The sequence below is a fragment of the Quercus lobata genome, chromosome 3, assembly GCF_001633185.2.
Source record: "Quercus lobata isolate SW786 chromosome 3, ValleyOak3.0 Primary Assembly, whole genome shotgun sequence".
NCBI lineage: Eukaryota > Viridiplantae > Streptophyta > Magnoliopsida > Fagales > Fagaceae > Quercus > Quercus lobata.
In genome coordinates, this window is record NC_044906.1 from 60,260,189 (window position 1) to 60,272,885 (window position 12,697).

At 36.9% G+C, this 12,697-nt stretch overlaps 1 protein-coding gene and 1 long non-coding RNA gene across 2 annotated transcripts; both read left to right on the forward strand.

Moving 5' to 3' along the window:
- Window positions 1-205: 205 nt before the first annotated feature.
- Window positions 206-6,441, forward strand: LOC115979744 (protein MAINTENANCE OF MERISTEMS-like). Its single transcript, XM_031101808.1, has 8 exons — window positions 206-287; window positions 3,453-3,544; window positions 3,656-3,695; window positions 3,759-4,503; window positions 4,612-4,699; window positions 4,923-5,318; window positions 5,411-6,266; window positions 6,372-6,441. The coding sequence occupies exons 2-8, from the start codon at window positions 3,455-3,457 to the stop codon at window positions 6,419-6,421; spliced, it is 2,265 nt and encodes a 754-aa protein (XP_030957668.1). The 5' UTR covers window positions 206-287; window positions 3,453-3,454; the 3' UTR covers window positions 6,422-6,441.
- A 1,328-nt stretch (window positions 6,442-7,769) lies between these two features.
- On the forward strand, window positions 7,770-9,421 carry LOC115978898. Its single transcript, XR_004088891.1, has 2 exons — window positions 7,770-8,087; window positions 9,353-9,421. It is a non-coding gene; the product is annotated as an uncharacterized LOC115978898 (long non-coding RNA).
- Window positions 9,422-12,697: the final 3,276 nt, after the last annotated feature.

Below are 12,697 nucleotides of genomic sequence, written 5' to 3' on the forward strand. Positions count from 1 at the left end.
ATTTGTTAGAGTGCTACCCACACTTACACTTTCTCAAACTCCCTCTCAATCTCAGATATCACTTTCTCAAACTCCCTCTCAATCTCGCCATCACTTTTTCAATCTCCCTCTCAATCACGCTATCATCTTCCTCACGCTCTCATTCTGAGTCTCGTTCTTGTTCTTGCTCTCGGTCTCGCTCACGGTCTCCCTCTCAGTCTCGCCGGTCTCGCTCGCGGTCTCCCTCTCAGTCTCGCGCTCGCTCTCACTGTCACTGTCGGTCTGCATCTTCAGTTTGGATTCACCAGGTATGTCTCCTTATCTCAATATTTGTTTCAGCATTGGGTATTTGTGGGTCTTTGTGGGTATTTGTGGGTATATGTGGGTCTTTGTGGGTATTTGTAGAGGAGATGCTGTAAATGTTATTTTGTAGTTACAGAACCATTCTCTGGAGCCAGATTGGAGCATTGGGTATACTTGATTGTAGATTTTTGGTTTCAAAATTATCTTTCCATTATAGCTTATACAAATTGAACATTTACTCTACACTGACAAGAAGAGGCTTATGATACATGTGTCAATAAGCCAACTTATATTGAGGGTAAACCTTAACTAGGAAGTGACCTATGTGTGATTTGTGTTAATTTTCACTTGATTTTAGTAGTGTTTAAATTTAAAAATGCATATAGTTTTACAGACTGGGATTGGGTCCAGTGCTCTAGTGCATTGGATCCAAGCTTTGACCCTAGTTTTACTAAGATTCAACATGAAGTCCAAGATGCTAATGATGTAAGATAACGCTTTTTTTTTTGGAAGCAGACACGTGAATTGTGATTTGTGAGTTAGGGCCATATTTGTCTCTTAAGTCATAAACATGTACTGGAGCTGAAATGCTGAACTCTGGATTAGCAACTCAGTAAGCTCAAACAAGAAGAGTTGTTCAATTCGTATTTGGAAACTCTCTAACCTAGAGAATGGTGTTGAAAAGTAATTCAATTGTTAGTATAAGATTCTATAAAATATAAAATTTTTATTTGACATATATTAGAGCAGTTCGTCCCTATATAACATAAATGTTTTGTTCATGCTGTCTCATAAAAAGCTATGAGTGATACCGAAACAGTGAGAATAATACTTTAGGAGTTTGTTGCAAATTAACAAAATTTGACATGGTTCTGCCCCATTCTAATTTCCTGGTAGGGCTGATTATATGCGATGGAAGGAATGGAAATATTCTTTACTTGTCTCAAATGTTATAGAGAGATGAGGAATGTTTATATTTGATTAAATTGCACTTTGTTTCTTAAAGTACGTGGTCATTTTGTTTTGTCTCTAAAGCTTAAAGTTTAAACATTTAGATTTTGGATCCGAAAAGTATAATACGCTTTGATATGCGTCCCTTTGTCAATACCCGTTGTTGGGGCCGTTGTTAAATTCCTACTAAGCTGAAAACAATGTAGTTTTGATGTACAGTATTAAACCACATCCTGTAAACTATGCTGTTTTGAGCACATAAAAATTATATTATATTTTTTTTTCCTAGTAAATTACTATTTTTTTGGTTTGTATTTTTATTTATTTAAATTTTCTCTCTATACCCATTGAATCCATACCCATCCATCCACAATTATTGCCACCAACCTCCATCAATGCCACCAGTCAAGTGTTGAAGAAACCCATCTTAGCAGCCTTGAATCCCATCAAAACATCTCTATAATCAGCTTTCAAGACTCTTAAGAAAGAGAATGATCATTGCATTATGTATAAGCAAGTTTGTTAGGTTTCTTTTTCTTGAAAACGAGTCGTCTATTTGTACTTGAGGCCCTTGGCAGTTAGGTGAGAGACTGACAATTGTTCATTTCACGTGTTTCTCTTCTTGGGCTTAAATGACAATTGCCATGGAGTTAAATGTTGTTTGTAATGGTTTCTGTTGGGGTTAAAATAATTCTGAAGTGGGATGAAATAGAGGCACAGTAAGAAACGTACAACTGAAAAGGTGTAGGTGATGTGGTGCCCCCAGTAAAAATAATTGAAAACTAGGACTAATGCTAGGCATAGTAATACTCGAATAGTTGAGGGCAGGGTGGAGCAATTCCCTCAACGTAGTTAAGGGCCTTGAGCAATTTTTGAAACACACATCTGCAAAAGCGACACATGGCATTGATGCAGTTAACTTTGGAATAATTGCCTCAAAGAAGTTGTAAGAAGTTTACTGAGAATAGTTGAAAATTTGGAAAGTGTCATTAACAATTAGCAAGGAAACACATGGAAGGCATAAATTGATAAATGATAATAACCGCTAAAATCTTAAGTATTAATAGAGGCATATTCTACAGAAAATAACACCGCGAATACACTAAAAAATTTGTTGAGATCATTTGTACTTAGTTTTGTAGGAGATATTGTAGTTCTTAGGAGTAGTGAAGAATTTATGTTTGTAAGTGCTTTCTGTGAACTTTGTGATCAAGTTTAATTAAGTTAGTTTCTTGTATCTAGTTGCTGTGCTTGCTTTCAATTAGTTTGGTTTTAGAATGATGACTAGTATATGGTTTATGTAGTTTACTTTGAATTGAATTAGTTTGTTTACTTATATTTCACTTCAAGCCAATTTATTTCGAATTAGATTACTTCAAATCCATTGCATTGGAAATAACTTAGATATCGGTACTTAGTTTCTTAGAAATTGTAGTCATTCTAGTCTTTGTCTTTCATTGTTACTTGCATTACAACAAGGGTCCTCTTAAATGAGGTGTTTCCAAACCTCAAACTCTAATCCACAAAGTTAGATCTCATTTCATGCCAAAATTTTGTCCAAATGGCCAATTTAGGCTTCTGACTTTTGACAAAGACAAAAATATTAGGTATATAGTGTACCTATTTATGTACCAGAGCGGAATATTCTGGTTAGAATGGAATGAAAGTCAAAATATTACTGATAAATGCAAAACAAATAGATGGAAAAAAAAATAGTGTTTAAAAAAAAAAAAATCTTTTGACAAATGTGAACTAATTGAATGGACATGAAATATATTTTACTGTTTTCTCCACAAGTAATTAGTATTTCTTTTTTAAATGCAAAGATTAAGGAAATAAAAAGGGATCTTCATGATACACATATATACACCATACAGGGAGCATATCGTACTATTTAGTGATTAATAGGAAATTAGGAATTATCTGTGTAATCTTATGCCATGTTTCAAAGTGTGAAACTATAGGAGATAGGAGATATTTAACAATAGTTTTGAAATATTTATTATAACCTAATATAGGCTTATTAAAGTAACACCTATATATAGAACAAATTCATGTGGCAGTGTTTTAAGATATATAGCCTCTAAACTCTTACACACAAATAGAATTCATTGTTGCACTTCTAATGTTTCACTTTTTTGCATTAAGCTTGAAAGTTGAAACAGATCACATATAATGATGTTGCATATAACCATAATGATGTTGTTTCCAAATGCCAGATATGGACCCACATGGAGCTATACAGACTTTGTGCACGAGGCAGGATAAGCATCGTTCAAGTTTGCTTTTGGATGCTCATTTGGAAGGCGAGGTATGCCCTTGTAATTATTTTGTAGTCGAAATATGGGCGGAATTTAACTTTGAAGCGTACTTATTATGTGGTACTGTAATTATTATTAATACTACGCTGCTCTATTTGCAGGAAGTGCCAGGTGTATTGACTTGTCGTAACCGAGACAAAGGTCTGCTTCAAGGAGGGGTAGATGGGTTAGATCCACGATTGACTTGTCGTAACCGAGACAAAGGTCTGCTTCAAGGAGGGGTAGATGGGTTAGATCCACGAATTCTCGCTTATATCACTGATGCGGGGTTAGATGGGCTGCTTCGGGTCCCACGTATGGACATTGACCACGCATTGATCACAGCGTTGGTGGAGAGATGGCGGCCGGAGACGCACTCATTTCACTTGCCCCACGGTGAAATGACTATCACACTACAAGATATGGAGGTTATAATGGGGGTACCTGTAGATGGCTTGCCGTTGGTGGAATCTATACCCTCGACGGGCAGTTGGCGTGACGTCTGCAGAAGATTGCTAGGGTGTATACCGCCGCCACATAGAGAACTTAGAAACAACAAAAAGAACACTGGAGTGCTGGAAGGGGCGAGCATAAAAGCCAAATGGCTTGAGGATCAGTTTCGCGACCCTCTCCCGGTTGACGCCCCTGAGGCGCTTGTGCAGAAGTATGCTCGTTTTTACATATTGGAGTTGTTAGGTGGTACGCTATTTATGGATAAGTCTGGAGAACGGATCTCAGTTAGGTATTTACAATATTTCGATCCAATCAGCAACGGAAAGAAGTATAGTTGGGGTAGTGCAGCACTAAGTTGGCTCTATAGACACCTCTGTAAGGCATCAGAGAAGACAGCCAAGCAGATTGGGGGTGCACTACTGTTGGTGCAGTTGTGGGCGTGGGCGAGGTTTCCCCACATATGTCCTGTGATGAGGCATCCACACCAGGCACTGCCTCCAGGTCCACTTGCTGTCAGGTATGTAGCATCTTAGATACTTATCGTTTTACATTTCCTCATTAACTTTGTTCGCATAGGAATTATGTAAGTAACTAATATGAAGGTTATGTCTGTGTTGTTTGCTAGATGGAAAGGGGCTAAGATAACAACTGAACATTCGATGCACGTCCTACATGCCTATCGTGTGTCGCTTACTTCACTGCGGCCAAATCAGGTATCGTGTCTTACAAGTGGAAACCGCTTTGGCATGTAGTTTTTGTACTTACAATTCACTTTGGAGTGAATAAACATTCTTAATTATATATCTTTCTTACTTATCAAAAAAGAGAAAAAAAAACATTCTTAATTTCAGAGTTACATGTATTGTTTACATTCGTTACACATTTTTTCTAATTATATTGTTAATATGGTTGTTTGCATCTGTTGAATCATTGCAGATTGTTTGGGAGCCGTACAGAAATTATTTGCGTTCTCTACCCGCATACTGTACGGCAGGCCAACGTATATGGAGGTCTATTGTGCCGCTGATACATTTTTGGGTGGTTGAAGGCCATCATCCTGAACGTGTTCTCCGACAGTTTGGGATGAAACAAGGCATACCAGAAGATGTTGATACTTCAATTGAACTGCACAAGATCACCCTCCAGGGCAAGCACGAAAAAGATTGGGCCCAAATACATGCCCCGCATATTGCTAAATGGGCTGCGCACGCCAGAATTGCCGATGCACCGGCCTTTCACGGGGAGATGAACTACAATGACGAGTATTTGGTTTGGTTTCGTCCCCGCACTATTCGCCATATTACAAAAGAGACTTCGTACTGGGACATTTTGGTAAATTTACAAAGACTGTTTCGTTATAAATGTACTTTGTTTCACATAGTTTAGTTAAACCTACTAACATTACTCTTGTATATTTGTGACAGGTTGAATCGCAGTTGCGCATTATAACGAAGTGCGAACCAGAGTCTGAGATCTACACCGACTGTATTAATACCTTGGAAGCTGTTGAAGAGATCGGTCGGTTATCCTTGGACCGTGCACGTTACGTGGGCAACACAAGTGAACCAGCTGTACGACGTGGTCGGCAAACAGGTGGACGTCAAGGGCGTGGAGGCTGTCAATCTAGCCAGCGTCATACATCTAGTCGGCCTCCCACATCTGGTCAGCGTCACACACCCGTGCCCACATCTAGTCGACGTCCCACATCTGCTCAGCGTCCTACATCTGGTTCGCGTCACACACCCGTGCCCACGTCTAGTCGGCGTCACACACCCGTGCCCACTTCTAGTCGGCGTCACACACCCGTGCCCACATCTACTCGGTGCCACACACCCGTGCATGACCACACCATGGAGGAAGCAAGTCAGACAACGGATGAGATGTGGGACGACACTGCTTATGACGTAGGCTCCATGGCACATGATGATGCGGGTCCATCCCATACGTTTGCCCATAGAGACACATTTGGGTCCCCATCCATGAGGAGCGATGGTACTTGCCCACCCACATCTCCTAGTATATCTCCGTTGCCCACCACCCGTACGTCTCCCCCACTGACTGCTGGCCCTGCTCCTGCAGTTGTACATGGTAGAGATGAGATGAGGTTCATGCCCACTCCTAGGCAACCCACCCCTGTTGCTGTCCCCCCTGAGTTTGTGCATACCGAGTTCATCCAGACGCAGATACCCAACCCCCCACCAGAGCCTTTGCACATCGAGGATCGGCCACGAAGGCCGCAACGCACACGGACACATCCTCCTGACTGTGGGACTGGACATGGTACTATAGTTTGATTCTATACCGATTACATATACATCGCTTTATAGTTAAATCATTTGCATATTAATATTTGCTTGTGTTGTGTTCTTGTTGTGTTCTTTTCAGGCAAGGTGAGACCAGTCAAGGAACCGGTGAGGAGAAGAAAACGAGAATGATTCAAGAATGGGCAAGAATTTTTGCTACTTTGGGTTTGTAATGGTGTAGGATCTTTTTGTCATGTATAGGATCTTCTTGTTCTTTGGTGATATATATATATATATATATATATATATATAGTAGCACATATATTTTGGCAATGAACATGAACATTTGGGCTTACAATCTGATATATTTTTTGTTCGTAACTTGCAAAATTCTGCCAATGAACTTCAGAAATTTCCATTTGAGATCTATAGAATAACTTATGTAAATTATGTTTCAGTTGCACAACTGTTTTTTTTTGCTAGTAACTTATGTGTGTGTATGTATTTGGCAGGTTGAATCACTCGGGTTCTATATGTGTGTGTGGATTAGAAAAATTGGCAAGTTCTATATGTGTGTGTATGTATGTATTTGGTAGGTTGTTTGGAATAGATTCACTGTATGTCACATTAACTTTTTGCTATTGTTAGCAAAACCTTTTTTTGCGATTGACTAGTTCGCAATGAGGCAAGTGTTTTAGTAACATCATTGATCTCTATAGCATTTCATGGGTATGGAAATTTTTTTGTTGGTTTATGAAAATTTCTCTTACGGCTTTGGATGAATTTAAATCTCATTTATTTGTCTTTGTGAATGAGTCCTCACTCAAATGATACTTCCTCCTCTCAGAAGTATGGGTGGAGAGTGAGTTTATGGGTTCACAACCTACTAAGTGCGTGTGTAAGTTATCAATAAAAAATAGTGAAGTGTATTTATCGTTCTGGCAATGCTAGGTAACAGCTGTGAGTCTTTTGACCATGCATGTGCAACTTTAAGAACCAATACTGAAATTTCTTGTGAGATTATTTTTTAAAGGGATTTTCTCTATTTTACAATTAATATATTCAATTAGTTATTACAAGTTCATTTCTTCATGGAATATTGGTTTGGATGGAGGTAAGAGGGTGGGTAAGGAGAGTGACCACTTCTGATCATGTGTATAGTTGCAATGAGCAGTTTATTTGGTGACAGGTCTTGTAATGCAATTTTACAGAATTTCACACTGTTTACACACCAACCAATATGGTGGTGAGGATCTAAAGAATTTAAATGGTGTTCTCTTCATGGTGGAATGAAAAGATAACGGACATCGTCACTTTTATAATTTACTATCATCCTCTTTAGACATTGTTATCAATTTATTACTGTTTCCATTCTTTGTTCAAATTTGTTGTTGTGCTTGGTCATTGCATGAATGGTATTAGACTTAGAGGTCTAACTTTTGGCAGTTACAATGGAAAATATTATTGTCAAATTTTATGTATAATAAAATCTTTCTGTTTGTGCATATCGATATTGTGTTCTGGCCTCGTCATGCTTTCACTGTTTTCTCATTTTTTATTAGCAGCTGCAATTTTGAGTCCTTTGACCATGCCTATCAAGGCTTTAGTCATATATGATTCATGGTGTAACAATCCCACCCACCTCTAAATGATTAAGTGGTAAAAGATTAATTTACTTGACTCCTTTGTGGCTAACTCATTGGGATTAATTTCTACATAAAGGAAGCATGTTGCCATTGTTATATTTTGTAACTCTTTTGAGACCTATGAAGTTTTATAAAATATTGAGTGCTTGTTTCTGGTGCATGTATGTATATACATTGGTGTGGATGTTAAGCATCATTCATACAATGAGAAGGTAAACTTGTCTATACTCTTGTTGGAATTCCATTATGCATCTAGGCAGGAGGTTGCCCATTATCTCTAGGACATGCTCAATGTTGCATGTTCGGGCTGTCCAGTGCTTTGACAATGTCTCATTCTTATAACAGCCATGTAGCTTGTAGAGTTGAGATTTTTTTTTGCTTCCAAATTAGAAGTACAAATGGGTTTAAGATTTTATGCAAGTGCATCCTAGCTTTAGTTTCCTTCATTTGGCTAAGCAAGTCTTCTATTCATAGGCCTGCCAATAGTTGTGATTATTACAATAGACTGGAAGGATAGCTTATGGAAATTTGCACTTGTACACTCCTATCTTTTTCTAAAAATATATTTGCTATGACCTGGCTTTCTACTTTTTTTTATCTTTTATTTTTTATTATTTAGATGAGGCATTCTACTGGTCTTGTGAGCTGACATTTGTTTCTGAGCAAATTATTTAGACACACATAGGTTCTTAATGAATGTTTTCAGTCCCTTCTTTTTAAAGAAAATGGCAGATTAGTACCCGAGTTTAGTGACTGCGAGTACCAATCTGCGTGGGGAAAAAATTAAACCAAAAAAAAGCCAAGGTACTACGCCTTTTTTTTTAATATAGGTAGACTGGTACCCGAGCCCAGGAAGCTCGGGTACCAATCTGCCTAATTTCAGAATCACCCAGTTATTTAAGCCAGGGTAATTTTGAAATTACACAGATTGGTACCCGAGCCCATGTAACTCGGGTACCAAGCTGCCTAATTTAAACTTAACGTTGGCCTACGCTCAACAAGATCATGAACTTAGGCAGATTGGTACCCGAGTTTCTTGGACTCGGGTACCAATCTGCATGACAGATGGAAATTTGATAGTGTATGTTCAAACACGCAAAAACACAAGGCACTTCCACACCTGTACGGATCTTCATTTTTTTCCCCTAGATTAGCGTAAAGCCTCTGAATCGATAAAAGAAATCAACAAGAAAGAGCAAGAGAAAAAGCCTCTATTCTGATTCTACAAGAAGAAAAAAAAATGAAATTGGAAAAAAAAAAAAAAATTTAACAAATCAGAAAATCCTTCAGATCTATCAAACCCAAAAACCCTTCACCTTCAGATCTATCAATGACTTCTCTGCGGGACTTGAGCTTCTTGTTAGTGTTAATATGCCCATTTGCAACCCAAGGAATTTCCACACCTTTAAGTTTTTCTTTTTCTTTTTTTCTTTTACTTTTTGAGGTTCTTATGCTTGTTTTCTGGCTCTCTTTTTAGTTTCAGATTTAATGCCCATTGCCACTGTGTTGATGCATGGATCAGTGCAGAGAAGAGCAATGGAAAAGGTCAAAAAAAAAAAAAAAAAAAGTCGCGAAAAGAGAGATTTACAGAGGGAGCGGAGAGAGAAAGAAAATCCAAATAAGAAAGACGCTAGTGGCTTTTTTTTTTTAATTATTATTTGTTTTTAATACTGTAGGAAGTCTGCTAGTACCCGAGCATGCTGGGCTCGGGTACTTTACAAAGACCGCCACTAAGTAACGCAAACTTGGTGGGCGTTAATTATTATTATTATTTTTTTTGATTGACGAAAAATTAATGTACAATGAAGCCAACGTTTTTTTTTTTTTTCTTTATTTTTGTCATGAGAATAAATAAAATCCAATTATATCAGGACATGTAAGTTCCCACAGTTTTTTATAAAGTGTTTGTAGTAAAATTACAATGTCATGGCATTTTTTTTTTCATTAGCCACATAAGTATTATTTTTATATTGTACACACAAACTTCCACACACATTATTATGTACACAAATAACATTATAACAAAAAATAATGCACACAATCAATATTACATATAGTCTCATAGACATATAATATAAAGAATAATACTACAGATACAAACTGTCAATCAAATTTTTTTACAAACTGCTGTTGTGGTGAGTGATTAAGCTATTATGAAAAAATGCATATTAATGGTACGCCTAAAAAAAAACCAATAACAAGTTGGCCACATCAACATTTTGTACAAATTGTTAATTATGGTTGTACAATTACTCTAATAGAAATTTATGATAGAGTGACACTTACAATCTACAAACACTTATTCTAATCTTCAAACAAAAATGAAAAAAAAAAAAAATAAGATAATAAAAAATAGCTATAAATGAGCATTTGATCTTCTGAAATTCACCTTTTTTTTCCTGCCCACTTGTCTGACGCCAACCACTAACTTAAGGCAAATGGTACCTTCTGAGTCTCCCTCACTAGCTTACTTGTAGAATTTATGACCATAATGACTCTTGCACTAACATCACAAGTCCATGTGAAGAGTCAGTTGTTGCCATGTGAAAGATTACTGAAGCTATTTACAATTGTTGGGTCACCATCTGCAGATGAACTGTGTCAGTTTTTTCCATTGAAGGCAAACCATTTAACCTTTGGGTCCTGCCTATTGTATACATAGAGGTAAGTTAAATGTTTTGTCTGATTGTGTGTGCATGTGTGGTTCGTATGACATTATTTTTGCATGACCACAGTTCATGAGTTGAGTTTTTTGCAAGACCCTGCGTCCATGTACAACTGCTGATATATATATATATATATAACTTACAAGTTATCTAAACAAATGGAGCAGAACTATATTGTAACAAAATAAATTGTAAAGAAACAATTGCAATTAGAAGCATTTTTTTTTTTTTACCTAAAAAGAAAGAAAAAAAAAACCATTTCATAATTACTAATAGTTGAAAGAGAGATAGTAAATCCATAAATTATTATATGCTTTAGAAGAATAATACATATAGTTTAGACATGTACTTTGATTCCTTTTCCTTCAAATAAATTAAGAAAAAAGAAATCATGTATACGTTTTTTATTTAATTTTGTGAAATCTAAAAAAATAGCAAATACTTGTAAAGTTGTGTATATATCTTGCTGTCTAATTGCTTCTCACAATATGCCCCATTCAGCATTTACTTCTCTATCCTTCTAAATATTTAAAAAACTTAGTTTATAACAAAAATTCAGAATTTAAAATTGTAAAAAAATTTATACATAACTGTATTGTTCATATTCATTTATGAGATAAGCAAGAAAGGCAAGTGATGTGAATAGTGATATTGGTAAAGAAAATGAACGTCTATACAATATCAAAATTCATTTGGGGGGAGCCACAATTAACATAAATTATATCTAAATAACAAAAAACTCAAGAAGAAGAAAGAAATTTGTATCATTAAAACTTATATTTGCCTATGCTTTGGGGAATTCATTTTATATTTTATGTTTCTATGTATTTAGTTATTTAGATGTAAAAGAATTCGTATCATTGTCATTATATTTGCCTATGCTTTGAATCTTAAATTTTATATTTTATTTTTCTATGTATTTTATTTATTTAGATGTAAAAGAATACTATGTCATTGTATATTGTTTATTCTGTAATTTACAAGTTATCTAAATATTAAATAAAACACAGTTTTTGTTTACAATTTGCTGGCAGCCAAGTATTGTAATTAAATATATTATAAATTATAGATATGTGGTTAAAACGATTGAAAATTATTTATATCTCTATACAGAAAGTTTAGGAGGTTTTCTTTTAATATAAATTGTTTTTATCATACGTCATCTTTATTTAAGTGGTTATAGATGATGACAACTTTTATATTGTTAATAACAGGTCGGTGATGGATTTTCACTTTTTCTATGTGTACTACGACGGGGAGATGTATTATCATGAGTTGCATGGGTTGTCATACCAAGGCTCGAACCAAAAGCAAAAATACGTTAAGGTGAAACGTGGGATAGGGCTTACGAACTTGCAACGAAGAATATTGAAGGCGATGGGGTTAGACCACTCTAGGCATAAGATTTCCATCGTGTATCGAGCACCTCAACGGGTTGTAGACACACAGGTTTTCTACAATTCACTACAATTATTGGGTGGCACCGAAGTGAAGATGATGTGGGAAATGGTTGCACAAATGGTGGCTCGAGGATTCATTGCTTCAGATCTCTACGTCACTGTTGAGCCCGCCACAGTAGAGGCTGGAGAGGGTTCGGAACATACTGTTTTGGATGGAAGAGTAGATGAGCACATCGAGTCAATACCAGAAAGATCTTATCAAGGGTGTGTAGAGAACACAGGACATGGGTTTGGCAATGAACCGTGGCAGACATTTGCCCATGGGAACTCGATTGAGGAGGATGAAGGGCCCCAGCAAGTGCATGAAGGAGAGCATTTACCTGATGATGAGCTTCATAGGGGCACATCCGACAATAACCCTAATGATCACGGACTTGGTGATGATGCAACCCATATCGATGTTACTAGGGATGACTTCGAGGAGCTCCTAGATACCATGGGTGAACATGAGGATGTTGATCATATCGAAGATGTGGTTGTAGAAGAAAATAGAGAGACATGCCCCGGTCCCGATCCTACGCCGGAATGGTTCACCCAAAACACTTGGGATAATATGTTTGATCCATCACCGGTTATGCAAGCGGAAGTATTACCATGGACGCCTGGGGAGCAGCCAATTAAAGGGATGGTATTCGCAACTAAATTGGCGGTGCGACGTGCGTTGACTTGGTACGCAGTGCGAGATAATTTTAGCTT

Bases quoted from the DNA above. Each gene is read 5' to 3' on its own strand.
- LOC115979744 (XM_031101808.1), top strand. From the start codon at position 3,455: ATGGACCCACATGGAGCTATACAGACTTTGTGCACGAGGCAGGATAAG. The intron at 3,696-3,758 runs GTCTGCTTCAAG...ACCGAGACAAAG, and splicing joins TTGTCGTAACCGAGACAAAG to GTCTGCTTCAAGGAGGGGTA. The intron at 5,319-5,410 runs GTAAATTTACAA...TATTTGTGACAG, and splicing joins CTTCGTACTGGGACATTTTG to GTTGAATCGCAGTTGCGCAT.